Raw genomic sequence first — 15394 nt, 5'->3', positions numbered from 1 at the left:
AAAACCTTCAGAATATAGATAGGAATAAAACTGTATGTAAGTTATGCTGAAGTGGAGATTTCTGACTCATTTTGAGAAAACTGCCTTTAAAGATATTTACTGTAATTGAAATCTATAGACGCAAATAGATAAAGTGCTATAAAATATACACTTAAAAGTGTATTGAGGATGTTTTTTTTATGAAACACTTTATGAAAAGCCAAAAAGCGCAAAATCTCAAAATTGACAGGTGCCTGAAAAAAACAGTATTTTTGCCTGTAGTGTCTCCCTTAACAAAATACTGTACAAAAGATGGATGAAAAATGCTGTTGTCCCTACATGTGACAGCTAGCCCCAGTGTCCTCTATAAAACTCCCTTATAGCAGGGCCAAGTTTCATTTCATGAATGTTTATAAAGCTGTGTCCTCTCTTTTTAGCTGGTCTACGGTGAGTGATGGAGGGATGTGTGGTCCGTCACCACATTGTTCATTTCATGGGTGATTTAACTGCTCAGCCCATCATAATCAACTTCCACCAACTCTTCCAAACCAGAGATGCTCCTGCAATTCTGCCTACGGTCAGTATCCCTTTCTCTCTTATTTTACATTAACATTCTTAGTAAAGAACTAGATTGATATCACACTAGAAGTCCAAAATTTGATTTCCCTTAAAGGTTGTCATTTATGGAAATGATGGGAAATGTTGGTATAAGCATCCCACCAGAAAATGCAAATATCACAAAGGCGTTTGCAGTGTTTTCTCTTGCTCTCATATCTTTTTGTTGGTGAGGTCTCGAGTGATTTGGAAAGATTTCTCTGTGCTTTGGTTCATCTCCAAAAAACATTAAAAGATACCACATTTGAAAGTTCAGGATGATCACAGATATGCTTACTACACCAGCATATTACAACAGAAAATACATTTATTATTAACACTTAGGGGCAACAACGTTTTCAACTAAAAACAGAAAACTTCCTTTGCAATTTTCACATACAGTGTTGTCAAAATGATTGCCGTTCACACGGTTCTGTGAAAACGACTAAAAATGCTGTATTATTCACGCCAGGCCAGTAGTTGGCGATGTCACTTTGTAAAGAAACACTATCCACTTGTTAAGTCGTGACGTAAGGAACACTGTTTCTGGGTCCAAGGCTCCAAGCCTCAACTCGTTTCACTTGAGCATGCCATCGACGGCTGTTTATGAGCGCTATTTAATCATATTAAACATCAAACATTTAAAAAAGTTAAACATTTAAAATACTTACAGTCTACACAACAGTCTCCATGCTCACAGCATCACAGACATTAATATTTTAACGATTTATAAAAGATGAATCACTGTCTGGCCATCTGGAATTTTGGTATGGAGATAAAGGTCAAGTCAAGTCAAATTTATTTATGTAGCGCTTTTACAATTGGTAATTGTTTCAAAGCAGCTTTACATATTAGAAGCACAGAAAAAATGGAAATGGTTAAAAATAAGCTGTACAACCAAGCGTGGTAATATGTAACATATACAAGATGGTGCTATATTAAGCCAATGTCGGCTGACTCCCAGGGGTGGAAAAAAACCCCTAGGAGAAAAACCCAGCGTGCTAGCACTGGGAAAAAAAGTCCTAGGAGGGAAAAAACCCCTTGGAAGATATATATAATATATGTAAATGGATATGGAGATCAAAATCTGAATTATACATTTTTATTATAGAGATTAAAAATAGATTATATATAAATATATGTAAGCGGATACGGAGATTAAAAATCTGAATTATAGATGAAGCCAGAACTGGATAAAGGTTATGATTATACAGTTTTTGTAGTATTACACCACATTGTGTGTGTATATTAGCACTGTTTGTTGTTTTTCTTGTGGAATGAGATAGAGCGTTTGGACCCGGAAGCACTGCCGCGTGACATCAGACTTAACAATGGAATAGACCAGGGGTTCCCAAACACATTCCTGGAGCTTCCCCAAAACTGCGGCTGCATCCGAAAACCTAGGCTGCTGACTTGTTGCCTCACTGCCTTATCAGGCAATGACTTGTAAGGCAGCGTTTGCACATGAAGGCACCTCACGAAACTGATTTTGGACAGACTTCTGAGGCAGTTTTCGCAATTTTCGGATGCCATCTTTATTTTTCTAGCTCAACTTTCACAGAATGGAGCGCACAGGACTGTGGGATATCAAAGACAGAGAAGGATACATCTATGCTGCCTTCAGAAATGAAGGTATCTCAGGAGATAGGAAGTGAAGCTAACATTGGATTCGGACGTGCCTTGATGCCTTCCTACCTTGAAATGTGTCCTCCGAAGGAAGCATTTTCCAGTTTTCAGCCTGCGTGTTTTCCATGTCTTCTTAATCAAACACACCTGATTCAGATCATCAGCTCATTAGTCGAGACTCCAAGACCTGGGCTGCGTCCGAAAACTGGAAAATGCTGCCTTCGGAAGACACATTTCAAGGTAGGAAGGCATCAAGGCATGTCCTAATCCAATGTTAGCTTCACTTCCTATCTCCTGAGATACCTTCATCCGATTTCTGAAGGCAGCATAGATGTATCCTTCTCTGTCTTTGATATCCCACAGTCCTGTGTTTTCCATTCTGTGACAGTTGAGCTAGAAAAATTAGAAAAGATAGCATCCGAAAGTTGCGTTTGCTGCTCAGTTTCCACATTTTCCACTTTTGATGTCATTTCTACTTTTAGAATTTACTACTGTAGTAATTAAATATTTGTTTAGTTCTCACCAAAGCTCACGCTATATTGCTGTAGATCAATAAACTCTTATGCTGCCTCAGAAGTCTGTCCGAAATCCGTTTCATGATGTGCCTTCATGCACAAACGCTGCCTTATGAGTCATTGCTTGATAATGCAGCGAGGCAGCAAGTCAGCTACCTAGGTTTTCGGACGCAGCCCTGAAATGGGTGTGTCAGACAAAGGAGACATGCAAAATGTGCAGTGCTGCGGAGGCTCCAGGAATGTGTTTGGGAACCCCTGCTATAGACTGAATACATAATACACATGCTCATGACATCACCGTTTTCACAAATTTGTAGTTTATACGGAGATAGTAATGGTATTGTTTTCAAAAACTCGCACTTTCAAAAGTTTGCGTTTTCAGGCTCTCAAAATGCCGTTTTCATGAAAATGAACGGCCAAAATGCATAAGTTTTTAGTACATCGTTGTCATTTGAACATACCCTAAAGCTTTTTTCTAAAACCTAGTGAGCTGCCTTGCTGCTTACTGCCTAGATAGGCTGCTGCTTTCTAAGAGATTGTCCCGAAAAAGAAAAAAAAGAAAAATTAAATGATGGGTTAAAACACACAAAAAATCTCAGCTCATTATATTTTGTTTCTTTTTTTTGCATTTTATTTATTTTTTTTAGTTTTACTTATTTCCCTAAAGTTGAGATAACTTTTTTAATTTTGTCTGTTCAAAACATTGGACAAATCAATTAGATAAATAAAGCAAATTAAAGGGTTAGTTCACCCAAAAATGAAAATTATCTAATTTACTCACCCTCAAGCCATCCTAGGTGTATATGACTATCTTCTTTCAGTCAAACACAATATGATATTAAAAATATTCTGGCTCTTCCAAGCTTTAGAATGGGAGTCAATAGGTTGTTTGCACATGACATCACAGCAGCATCGAGAATGAGTCTGGAGGGCAGGGAGTGATTTTTCCATATAGGAATCCTATAAAAAACTCAAAATTCGTATGTTTGTGTCGTTTATGGTTGCTCAAATCGATAAAATCGAGAACCCAGAAGGTGTTTATATTGTTTACATAACTTATACCGTTTTTTTATAACTTATAACGTTTTTTAACTTTAAAAGTTGTCGCCTTTAAAAGCCTTTTGCTTCTGCCGATACTGAAATGAAGATGGATACCTGCTTACCTTTTTTGTTTTTGACTTGGTTAAATATCCACATTCTTCATGCTATCGTTTGCAGGGAAGAGAAGCTATTTTATCTCATTGAATGATAATGTTTTCACTTCAGTTTTGTAGTTTTCCGTTCACAATGTTGATCTGGTTACCATGAGAACAGTGTCATGCGCTGCTGCTTCAGCATGGTAGAAAATGTCCAAATAAATAAATGTTTAACAAGCTGACAGAAGTCGATTCAACAAGACAACACTTTCAAAAACACTCAGCTATGTGATTATTTTATTGATAGGCAGTGGGTTAAATCAGTGACATTATTAGATTTGATATACGGCATATAAAAGGCAACAATTGTATTACACAGTCCAGTTTTTTCCCTGAACAATGATGTGAGCTCCTGTTGCAATTCTCGATTCGGCATAAATGGCCTACAATGGTGACATTTTTCACAATCGCGACAGAAAATCAAAATACTGCCTTAACTTCACTAGCAGAAAGGCAACAAAAACAAACCCAGATTAGACCTGAACGCAGCGTGACGGCAGCTTCACATTCTCTATATCTACCTCCTCGATGGCAATCAAGTCTTTCAATTCAGTGGAAAAGTCACTCATCTTCATAACATAAAGATCACGTCCAACATATGTTGTGATTTTCTGTTTATACCTTTCTAAACCAGCACAGAAAGGACTTTTCCCCATCTCTTCCATTCTGATTTTCACTGCTTGCCCTCCACCGGTATTTCACGCGTCACCAGAACCACGTGATTGCAAACAACCTATAGTAACCGAGATTTTCAAGCCCAAAAAAAGCACATCCATCCATCATAAAAGTAATCCATACGGCTCCAGAGGGTTAATAAAGGCCTTCTGAAGCAAAACAATGAGTTTTTGTAAGAAATATAAATGTACTTTAGTGTAATAGTGTAATAATATACTTTACACTTTAGTGTAAATATATATTTTCAGTATAATGTATAATCATCACTCTCACCTCATTTGCTATTGGATTCATTTTTCACTGACGTTGCAATACTCTCTAGGATTGCCTTCTCCACAAAGGATGTATACAATAGAATTTGGCCAAAAGAAGGTATATTAGTAGGCAACATAATGAAGTTGCATACTTTTTTTTGGAAGTGTCTTTGCGTCAGAGTACCTTAAAATGCTTCCTATGTAGGCAGCTCACTTGGATGTGGAACAACATAAATGTGAAAAATTGCCTCATACACACCCATACATTTACACCCACCCACACGCTAATTCATTTCAATCCCACTTAGCCTCTTTTATTATCTTGCTTGCTTTCCCTTCATTGATGTTTATTGATTATTGAGTGCTGTATTCCACTTCCCTTCCACATATTAACTCCCTCCTTGATTTTGAAATTTTATCTGGGCTTTTATAGCTCTCACTCCACAAAATATGAAATTATAGAGCCAGCACGATCAGGAATATAGGTCACATTTCAGCATCCCATCGTGTTGTCAAGGAACTCCCAGTCTTAATTGAATGGATTTTTCCCCACTGCTGCACAGCTAGAGCTTTGCAAACACTGGTGTGGGGGGTGGGCGTCATGCTGCAGTCGTCCTTTTGCACTGAATTGCTGGCCGCATGACGTCTTGAGTCCACTGCTCTTTTCTTCATAACCTGAGGCAGATGTTTTGATTTGTTGTGTTCTGTGTTGACATTTACATGCATAGTGCGAGCATGTGTGCTCAGAGATTCTCTTGATCTTGCAGATAAGGAATGAGGATGTTCTTCGGGCTGTGGTGGCTCTGTTGGACACATCCTTGCCTGATGTCGGCCCCAGAGACGTGCACGAAACAGTGCACTACCCTGGGATACGTACTATTATTTTATCACGGGACCATGCAGGTATGAAATTCACCTTGGTTGGGAAATAGAGCATAAATTATGCTAGTGAGCATGAGTGTTGGCCTAAGAGTATTTTATGCTGATTTCTCTTTGCAGATGTTTTAGAGGACTATAGGGGCAGGACTTCCAGAAACAAGAGGACAGATGTGAGCCCAATGCCCTGTAAAACAACAGACAGACCCAATTCCACACTCAAGCTGCTTGCTGAGCTATACAGCGACTCTGAAGAGGATCCAGAGGAAACCTCAGAGGAGACGCCAGAAGTGGAGACAAGTAACAGGTTGAGCTTTTTTAAAAAGTAACTCTAAAGGTGTGCTCGCATTTGCCGTTGTTCCGTTTTCAAGTACGAAATCCAGTCATATGAATAGGAATCCACACGATTGGGAATTTCGTGTGAGGGCGAAAGATTTCCCCACACAGATTTCGCAACTGGTATCGCTGCATTGACCAACAGAAAACCATTATTTTCTACATTTTAATAATCTGAAGAACATTTTTCCACTTTAAAAAGCCTTTTGTGAAAGGATCTTCATGGAACCACAAATGCCAATAAAGAGTGTCCAAGAAAAATGGATAGTGATTTATGCTGTCAAACTCCAAAATAGACACCACAAAGTATCATAAAAATGACTTTGTTCCAGGTTTTCTGAAACCATATAATTGTGTTGTGTGAGAAACACTTGATTGAAAATTAATTAGTCATTCTGATTGAGAATTAATGAGACAGTATATGACGTGATTTGACACAAATCGTTTGCTGATTTTGTTAAAGATAATGGGATTACGAAGGCTTTTTCCCAGATCCTCTTTGGTAAACAGTTTGCCAAGTGTTGCTTATCAGCTCCATCCCTCCTTCTATAGGCACAGATTTGGAAAGGAGTGAACTGGAGTGAATGTTTGTTTATTTGTGACAGTTTGGAAGGAATAAATTTAACAGAGATCATCATGACCTTATTATGGTCAATAACAATGACAAATGCCACCATGCCTGTATGCCGGTTAGTTTCTATGTTAACGCAACTGCGTTATCCAGTTTCAGTGACAATTGTATCCTATTATGGTAACTTACTGGGACAATGTTAGTGTATAGTGTGACAGAATATTGTTGAAGATGGCAAAAAGTTGGTTGGTTTTGTACAAAATTGCTACACAGGTTCACAAAAGGAATACAATTTTAATTTTGATAATACAGGCACAAAATGTAAGATTTTTGTATTGAAATACCCAAAAACCACTAGAACAGTTTTATATATTTTGCTGACTTGTGTACTGTTATTATCCCAAATGTTTCCAAGAATGTTTAAATCCAGAGAAATCTCTAATTTTAACCAGAACACATTGCCTATCAATGACATCATACCCGTGTTATCATCGATTTACGGTTTTATTTTGTAGAAATCATGGAAACAACAAAGACTCTTTAATATATTATGTTTTGTTAGACAGGTGAGCAACTGTTTTGATACATTTATTGACAGAAAACTAATCATTATATAGCTCAACACAGTCTTATTGTTTAAATCTAATTTTCTTGATTTACAGCGAGTACCATATTTTACCATGATTAATAATAATAGTTACGCTGCGCTCGAGTTGTGTGTCGCACTTGTCTCTCATTAACAATCGCTCCAACGGTTTTCAGCCACACCCTGCTTCATATGACAGTAATGTTAATAAATCTTTTATACATTAGCTCATCCATGAATATGATTTCTGCCCGAGTCTCGTTGGATTGTTTTCCACCGGCTGTAGACGTGAAGACAACACCTCCCATGATTCCGCCAGATCGTGGCGTCATCAAGCTATGCCTTTGTTTTAAAGGTGCCCTAGAATTAAAAATTGAATTTATTTAGTTAAATAACAAGAGTTCAGTACATGGAAATGACATACAGTGAGTCTCAAACTCCATTGTTTCCTCCTTCTTATATAAATCTCATTTGTTTAAAAGACCTCCGAAGAACAGGCGAATCTCAACATAACACCGACTGTTACGTAACAGTCGGGATTATTTATATGTACACCCCCAATATTTGCATATGCCAGCCCATGTTCAAAGCATTAGACAAGGGCAGGACGTCTAGATCTGTGCACAGCTGAATCATCAGACTAGGTAAGCAAGCAAAGACAACAGCGAAAAATGGCAGATGGAGCAATAATAACTGACATGATTCATGATAACATGATATTTTTAGTGATATTTGTGAATTGTCTTTATAAATGTTTCGTTAGCATGTTGCTAATGTACTGTTAAATGTGGTTAAAGTTACCATCGTTTCTTACTGACAAGACTGTCGTTATTTTCATTTTTTAAACACTTGCAGTCTGTATAATTCATAAGCACAACTTCATTCTTTATAAATCTCTCCAACAGTGTGTAATGTTAGCTTTAGCCATGAAGCACAATCAAACTCATTCATAACCAAATGTAAACATCCAAATAAATACTATACTTACACGATTAGACATGTTGCATGACAAACACTTTGTAAAGATCCATTTTGAGAGTTATATTAGCTGTGTGAACTTTGTTTATGCTGTTTAAGGCAAGCGCGAGCTCCGTGGTCGGGGATCGTGAGCAATTAAAGGGGCCGCAGCCTAAATCGGCTCCAAAATATGCAGTTAAAAAAATGAATAAAAAAAAAATCTATGGGGTATTTTGAGCTGAAACTTCACAGACACATTCAAGGGACACCTTAGACTTATATTACATCTTTTAAAAAGACGTTCTACGGCACCTTTAAATAAGCGACCTCTAGAGGTGAAAACTACATAATGTGCCTTTAATGTAAGGGTATGTGAATATCCAAAATATTATTTTAACTTTTGATTGCAGTCATTCTTCTTATAGTTTCAAGTCTTCTAGTTACTGTTCTGTTGATATAAAATTCCAGAACATTTTTAAGTTAAAGTTTGTATGAGCCTGTTCTCTGTTTCCCTGTAGTTGGTCTTGGGAGCGATTCTGTGAAGGCCTACAGGAGTTTGTGGAAGGAGTGAGGGATAGGAAAGAAAGAAGAGCAGTACAAGGAGAAGACGGAAAGATCCCTCCATCCGCCATAGGAGTTGAATCTCTGATCGTGGCTGCTGCTTGCTATGAAGTCAAGCTACTGTAAGCAAAGTACAAGCACTGAGCCTGATTCAATCAAACAGCTGTGAAAGAGCCATATAATACTATTTTGTGAAATAAAACACTAATGGTTTAAAGCAAGATACTTTTCTTCTGCTAGTATCTTATAACATCATTTGGCAATGCAGTAAAGCTTTGTCAATTGCATTTTGAAGTCATTTTTTGCAATAAAGAGGAAGTTTCGCAGACAAAATATGGATATTACACAAAATGTAAACCAAAGTCGAGCTAATTTGTTGCATTCAACAAGGGATGTTCACACCAAACTTTATACACATGCAAACTAGAGATGCGCAAAATTATTTTCATATTATCTTATTCAATTCAAAAGCTCTCATGTGTGATGACATACATAATTTTGCATGCTTACAGTTTATTACACCAACCCTTTGAACCCTACTCCCATTTACATACTTTTTATTGCAATTGACTGATTTACAAAACTTTCCATTTTGTCTGTTTGTTTGTTTGTTTTTTGCATTAAAAGGTAATAGAATATCCTCTGTGCAAAATCATCTTCCACCTACAATCCACAAGTCTAAATCAAACTTAGTCCACCTGCAAGAACAAGCTCCTAACTGTCCTTCACTGTAGCCTCAGTCAGCATTTCAGCTCTCTATGAGTGGAATCCATCCAGGATTCCTAAAAAAGACTTTATTTATATCATCAAACTGAAGCAAGCCTTGTCATTATGAGATCCCACTGAATGCTGTTGCTCCACCCTGAGTCTATTTCCAGTCAATAGGGGCTGAAGAGTGGAGAAACCTGCCCTGCCCTGCTGACTGTGGGGTGTTATTACCAGTCAATGAGAGACTTTAGCTTCCTCTCTCGCTTCTTTCCCTCTTCTGCACTCTGTATTTGTGCCAATGGCTTCCACATGGCCTGTGGTTTAAGTTTAACCTCAAGTGTCTGCCATACACACACCCTTACTAGAATGTGGAAACATGTAAAAGGGATGTTTCTCGGGAAATCAAGCAATATGCTGATCTAATGATTTGGAGTCTTCTGTTTCTGTCTTGAAACTAGGTCTACAGGAGAAACGGTGCTTCAGCTGTCTCTTTTGGCTGTTAGGAAACGCCACTGGCGCCGTGGGATTGGCAGCTACATTATGGAGGTAAACATAAGCACAAATTGCATCTGTTTAGATCTTGTCAAACTTCTTGTACATGTTCTGCTTTGGATAGTTGAGAATGACACTGTATATCAGTGCTGCTGTGTCTTAACAGTTACTTGGGGTGCAAGTTAATAAACACGGCCTAGAAGTTTGTATTTTGCTTAGACACTGCCCTCTGTTGATTGCATGTAGTACTGCCATTTAGTTTTTTTGTAAAAATTCAGTCTGACGGTTATAATTCTTTAGTTTGTTTTATGGACTTTGTTTCAGCTGCTGAAGACTCAGTCTGCAGTAGGACAATATGATGCACTTGTTGCTCACGTTGACACAGATGCAATAGGTTTCTTCAAACGACACGAGTTCACAGACGACCTCCTCCTCAATGACAAGTTCAAGTACAGATGATGCCGTCCCACACTACATGTTGTGCTGTCACAGAGATGCAGGAAATCTAAATTTAAAAATCACACAATAAATGTCTAGATACAAAAATCACGCTCACAGACCGTCCATGGACCATCTCACAAAAAGACTTTCTCAAAATGGCAATCATATTTACTTTCCTCTAAATGCCATATAAAACAAGGCAATTGAACAGATGGTCCATCTAAGTGGGTCGTTCTTAGCCAGAATACGCTGAAAACTGGACTAGACTTTATGCTGATTATTACAAATCTTGCTGCGTCTGTGAGACCAATATGTCTTTATTGACAGCGGATATGAGGCAGGAGTTGCTGATTATTTTATTATTGTTTAAACAAACAGTGCCATCTTATGCCAGCTGGTGTACGACTTACTGTATAAATTTATAAATGCAATAAATTAATTTTATTAATAATTAGGGCTGTCAATCTAGTTTAATATTTAGTTGCAATAAATCTTTGTGTTTCTGTAGTTAATGCATTTAGTTCCTTTAAAAAAAATTATGTATCATTCATTATACAACATTAACTTTGACTGAACTTTTAATAATTTATTAAAACAACCATTTTAACCATTCAGTAATTCAATAATAATAAACAGTGTTGTTATTGTTAACAAAAACTATTAAAAATCAGTTTTATAATTGAAGTAAAGCTGGAATCATGTAAAATATAAACCTTAAATTTTAAAATTAAATGAAAAATACATTTCTTTGCCTTTGCAAATAACCAAAATAAATAAGTTTATATAAAATTAATACATTTTACTACATTTTAAATGACTAAAATTACTACATTTTAAATGAAAGCTAAACAGAAATATATATATATATATATATATATATATATATATATATATATATATATATATATATATATATATATATATATATATATATATAAACTAATAAAAATTACCACATAACAAAATTACTAAAACTTAAACTAAAATACTGAAAATATAAAAATAAAAGCTAATTCAAAGTCTTAATAAATACTATAATAGTATAAATAATACTGAAATAAAACAGATAATACAATCCAAAATACAGTCAAACCAAAAATTATTCAGACATTTTTTATATTTTTGGTATATTTTTACTAGTGGGTGCAGGAAACTATAGTTCATTTATGCAAAATAAAGTAAACTGTGACATATCATACCCAAAAAATTCTCCATACAGTGGACTACCAGTAAAAGTGATAAGCATTTTTGAACCAAAAATTATTCAGACACTTTGACCTGACCAAGTTTTCCTTTAGTGTTATCTGACATAATTAGGATTATTTTTTCTGACACAGTTTAACCCTGAGATCCTGTCATATTTTATTACCATTTTTTTTTAAACTATATTGAATAAACTGTATTAATGAATGAAAAGTTGTTTGGTTTGACTGTAATTCAGCTATGTTTATTAAGCAATCATATAAAACACTTTTTTTTTTTTTTTCAAATTTGATTTAATGATACTCAATAAATTCTGAAAGTTTTGTTTTGGTATACTGCACAGAGAGCTGAAAGATGACTGGACCAACAGTATTCTCATGAGCTACCTGCCACCCTTTACTACAGGTGAGACACACACACACACACACTCATGAACACACAATTACAACTTCATGTTTTCGTTCAACACATTTCCCTTTAGACATAAAGATGAGAAATCCTGTTTTCTCCCTGAGTTTACGAGAGTTGGAGATGGACATGGATATGGCGTGAGTTAATTTTCACTAACTTCTGTGTTGAGTGGTTGCAATGCAAGGTTTGTTCTATCCCTAAATATGAGCAACAATCTTAGCAAGCACCACTAATAATAACCTAAAATGTATTAAAAAACATCTGATTTCAAGATTAATGGTGTCTCTGTTTCTTAGAAGGTCACAGGCTCTCAGTGCATATCAGCAACAGGTTATGTGTGTCACCAGGCTACTCAAAGAAGTCAAAACCTTACGTGAACAGGTGATATTACATTTTGTACAATATTTGATGGTCCTCTTACTTACTGAAAGGTGTCATTTTGTTATAATCACAGATAGACTATGTTTCTATGTCGATTTTCTAATGTATGTGTGTGTGGTTTTTCAGATAGGTCTACAACGTGAGGAAGTGGACCGTCTCAACTCCAAACTAGAACTCGAAAAACGAAAGAGGCATGATGTAGGTATGTTTGTGTACAGGTGCAAATTCATCATGCCCCAATATTTGCCTTCCAATTTTACATTAAAGGGTTAGTTCACCCAAAAATGAAAATTCTGTCATTAATTACTCACCCTCATGTCTTTCTACACCTGTAAGACCTTCGTTCATCTTCAGAACACAGTAAAATCCGATGGCTCAGTGAGGCCTGCATTGACAGCAAGATAATTAACACTTTCAGATGCCCAGAAAGCTACTAAAAACATATTTAAAACAGTTCATGTGACTACAGTGGTTCTACCTTAATATTATAAAGCGACGAAAATACTTTTTGTGTGCCAAAAAACAAATCTTTGTTTCGAATCAGTGATTCAGATTAAACTGCTGAAATCATGTGACTTTGGCGCTCTGAATCACTGATTCAAAACAAAAGATTTGAAGCTTCATGAAGCAGTGTTTTGAAATCGGCCATCTCTAGATATTGTTGAAAAGTCGTTATTTTGTTTTTTTTGGCACACAAAAAGTATTCTCGTCGCTTTTTAATATTAAGGTAGAACCACTGTACTAACATGAACTGTTGACTTCACATGAATCCGATGACAGCCATCGGATTTCATCAATAATATCTTAATTTGTGTTCCGAAGATGAACGAAGGTCTTACAGGTGTTGAACGACATGAGTTTTCATTTTTGGGTGAACTAAGCCTTTAAGTGTTAGATGAGGGCCAATGTAATCTAAATGTATCTCTTTTACTAATTTCTGTAGAAAACAGGTTCTTGATGTACAGGCTGAAGAATGCACAAAAACTGTTAGGCAGTAATGACTCAGACTCAGGTGAGTGTTTGTTTCATCTAGCAGTGGTCATTCACATTTAATTAGCTGCAAACGGCACATATGATACCCTCCAATCTCAGCTGATTTGAACAGTTGCTCTAATATGCTCATGTGCTGTAATAACAGTTACCCGCAAGATCTCTGCCTGTCATATTGACTAAGCGACCATGATATCCTTTTGAAGCACCTGACCAATAACAAGCTCAGACTGACCTTTGCTTGCACATCCAATTATAAGAGCCGCTTGTCTTCTAGCCTGTGACTCATAGAACAGAGTTATAATGAGTCATAAAGCTCCACTGGCTCAACAGTGAAGGGCGAAGAAAAACCCATAAGATCGATGCTGTCTATAAAAAGAAAGCCAAGAGAGGTACGATAATGAGTACTCAACAAGTGCGAATTCGCTTCAGTCAGAACAAGTAGACATTTAGTGAAGAAATAGGACATTTTAAGCATGACATGAAGTGGAGTATATGATGAAAGAACTTGCCTCATCCAATGCTTTTTGTCTCATAGATAAAGCTAAAGTTGAGTTGTAAGGAATAACATGCAACATAAAGTGTTCTGAACATATTGGATTGTCTAATTTCCAGATGATCAGGAACAGACTGACCAGGAGCATTCAAAACCAGGAACAGAAAAGCAAGAACAAGCACAGTCTGAAGAACCTTTAATCCAGACACCAGAGGGCGCTGGAGGCTGCTGATTAAACTGCTGCATTCTACTTTAAAATATATGAAGGGCAATGTATGATATGATTATAATAAGCATAAAACATACTATATTTATTTATTATGCATTGATTTTCATCAGATTTTTAGGCATGTCTGATGGTGATGTAAGTTGGATTGTTTTCATTATAAATTTTGTACCTTTTATTGCAGACTTGAGAGAGACAAATGTTAAAGGTGCCCTAGAATAAAAAAATGAATTTATATTGGCATAGTTAAATAACAAGAGTTCAGTACATGGAAAAGACATACAGTGAGTCTCAAACTCCATTGTTTCCTCCTTCTCATATAAATCTCATTTGTTTAAAAGACCTCTGAAGAACAGGCGAATCTCAACATAACACTGACTGTTACGTAACAGTCGAGATCATTAATATGTACACCCCCAATATTTGCATATGCCAGCTCATGTTCCCAACATTATGAAAGGCATTAGACAAGGGCAGCCAGTATTACCGTCTGGATGTGCACAGCTGAATCAACAGACTAGGTAAGCAAGCAAGAACAACAGTGAAAAATGGCAGATGGAGCAAAATAACTGACATGATCCATGATATAATGATATTTTTAGTGATATTTGTAAATTGTATTTCTAACTGTTTCGTTAGCATGTTGCTAATGTACTGTTAAATGTGGTTAAAGTTACCATCGTTTCTTACTGTATTCACGGAGACAAGAGCCGTCGCTATTTTCATTATTAAACACTTGCGGTCTTGTATAATGCATAAACACAACTTCATTCTTTATAAATCTCTCCAACAGTGTGTAATGTTAGCTTTAGCCACGGAGCACAAACAAACTCATGCAGAATCAAAAGTAAACGTCCAAATAAATACTACACTTACATGATCCGATGTATGCAAGCAGTATGCATGACGAACACTTTGTAAAGATCCATTTTGAGGGTTATATTAGCTGTGTAAACTTTGTTTATGCTGGTTAAAGCAAGCGCGAGCTCCATGGGCGGGGGAGCACGAGAATTAAAGGGGCCGCAACTTATATATTGATGCATAGTTAATGATGCCCCAAAATAGGCAGTTAAAAAAATGAATTAAAAAAAATGTATGGGGTATTTTGAGCTGAAACTTCACAGACACATTCAGGGGACACCTTAGACTTATATTACATCTTGTAAAAAAAAAACCGTTCAATGTCACCTTTAATTGTTTGATGTCAATTGTCACATTTTTGAGAATATTTGTTATTTTTGCATTTGTTTGTATGTTGTACCTCAGTCTCATATACAGTAGTTTATGAATGTCATGTTTTGAGAGTTGCTCTCTTGGCTC

General features: G+C 36.4%; 1 protein-coding gene across 1 annotated transcript; it reads left to right on the top strand.

The window, feature by feature from the left end:
* Positions 1-433: 433 nt before the first annotated feature.
* Positions 434-15327, top strand: si:dkeyp-50b9.1 (uncharacterized). The gene is made up of 12 exons (XM_067380668.1): positions 434-556; positions 5607-5742; positions 5839-6022; positions 8684-8848; positions 9893-9980; positions 10251-10375; positions 11914-11975; positions 12052-12118; positions 12278-12362; positions 12489-12564; positions 13306-13374; positions 13968-15327. Exons 1-12 carry the CDS (start codon positions 434-436, stop codon positions 14078-14080), a joined length of 1293 nt encoding a protein of 430 aa, XP_067236769.1. The 3' UTR covers positions 14081-15327.
* The last annotated feature ends 67 nt before the right edge of the window (positions 15328-15394 follow it).

Source organism: Chanodichthys erythropterus, chromosome 24 (genome assembly GCF_024489055.1).
Source record: "Chanodichthys erythropterus isolate Z2021 chromosome 24, ASM2448905v1, whole genome shotgun sequence".
In the NCBI taxonomy this organism is placed as follows: Eukaryota; Metazoa; Chordata; class Actinopteri; order Cypriniformes; family Xenocyprididae; genus Chanodichthys; species Chanodichthys erythropterus.
This window is presented reverse-complemented; position numbering and strand designations above follow the sequence as displayed.

What these genes read in the sequence shown, in the direction of transcription:
- si:dkeyp-50b9.1 (XM_067380668.1), top strand. Translation starts at nt 434, where the DNA reads ATGGAGGGATGTGTGGTCCGTCACCACATTGTTCATTTCATGGGTGAT. An exon ending in CCTGCCACCCTTTACTACAG is followed by an intron (nt 11,976 to 12,051) that starts GTGAGACACACA and finishes ATTTCCCTTTAG; the next exon opens with ACATAAAGATGAGAAATCCT. An exon ending in GAGATGGACATGGATATGGC is followed by an intron (nt 12,119 to 12,277) that starts GTGAGTTAATTT and finishes TCTGTTTCTTAG; the next exon opens with AAGGTCACAGGCTCTCAGTG.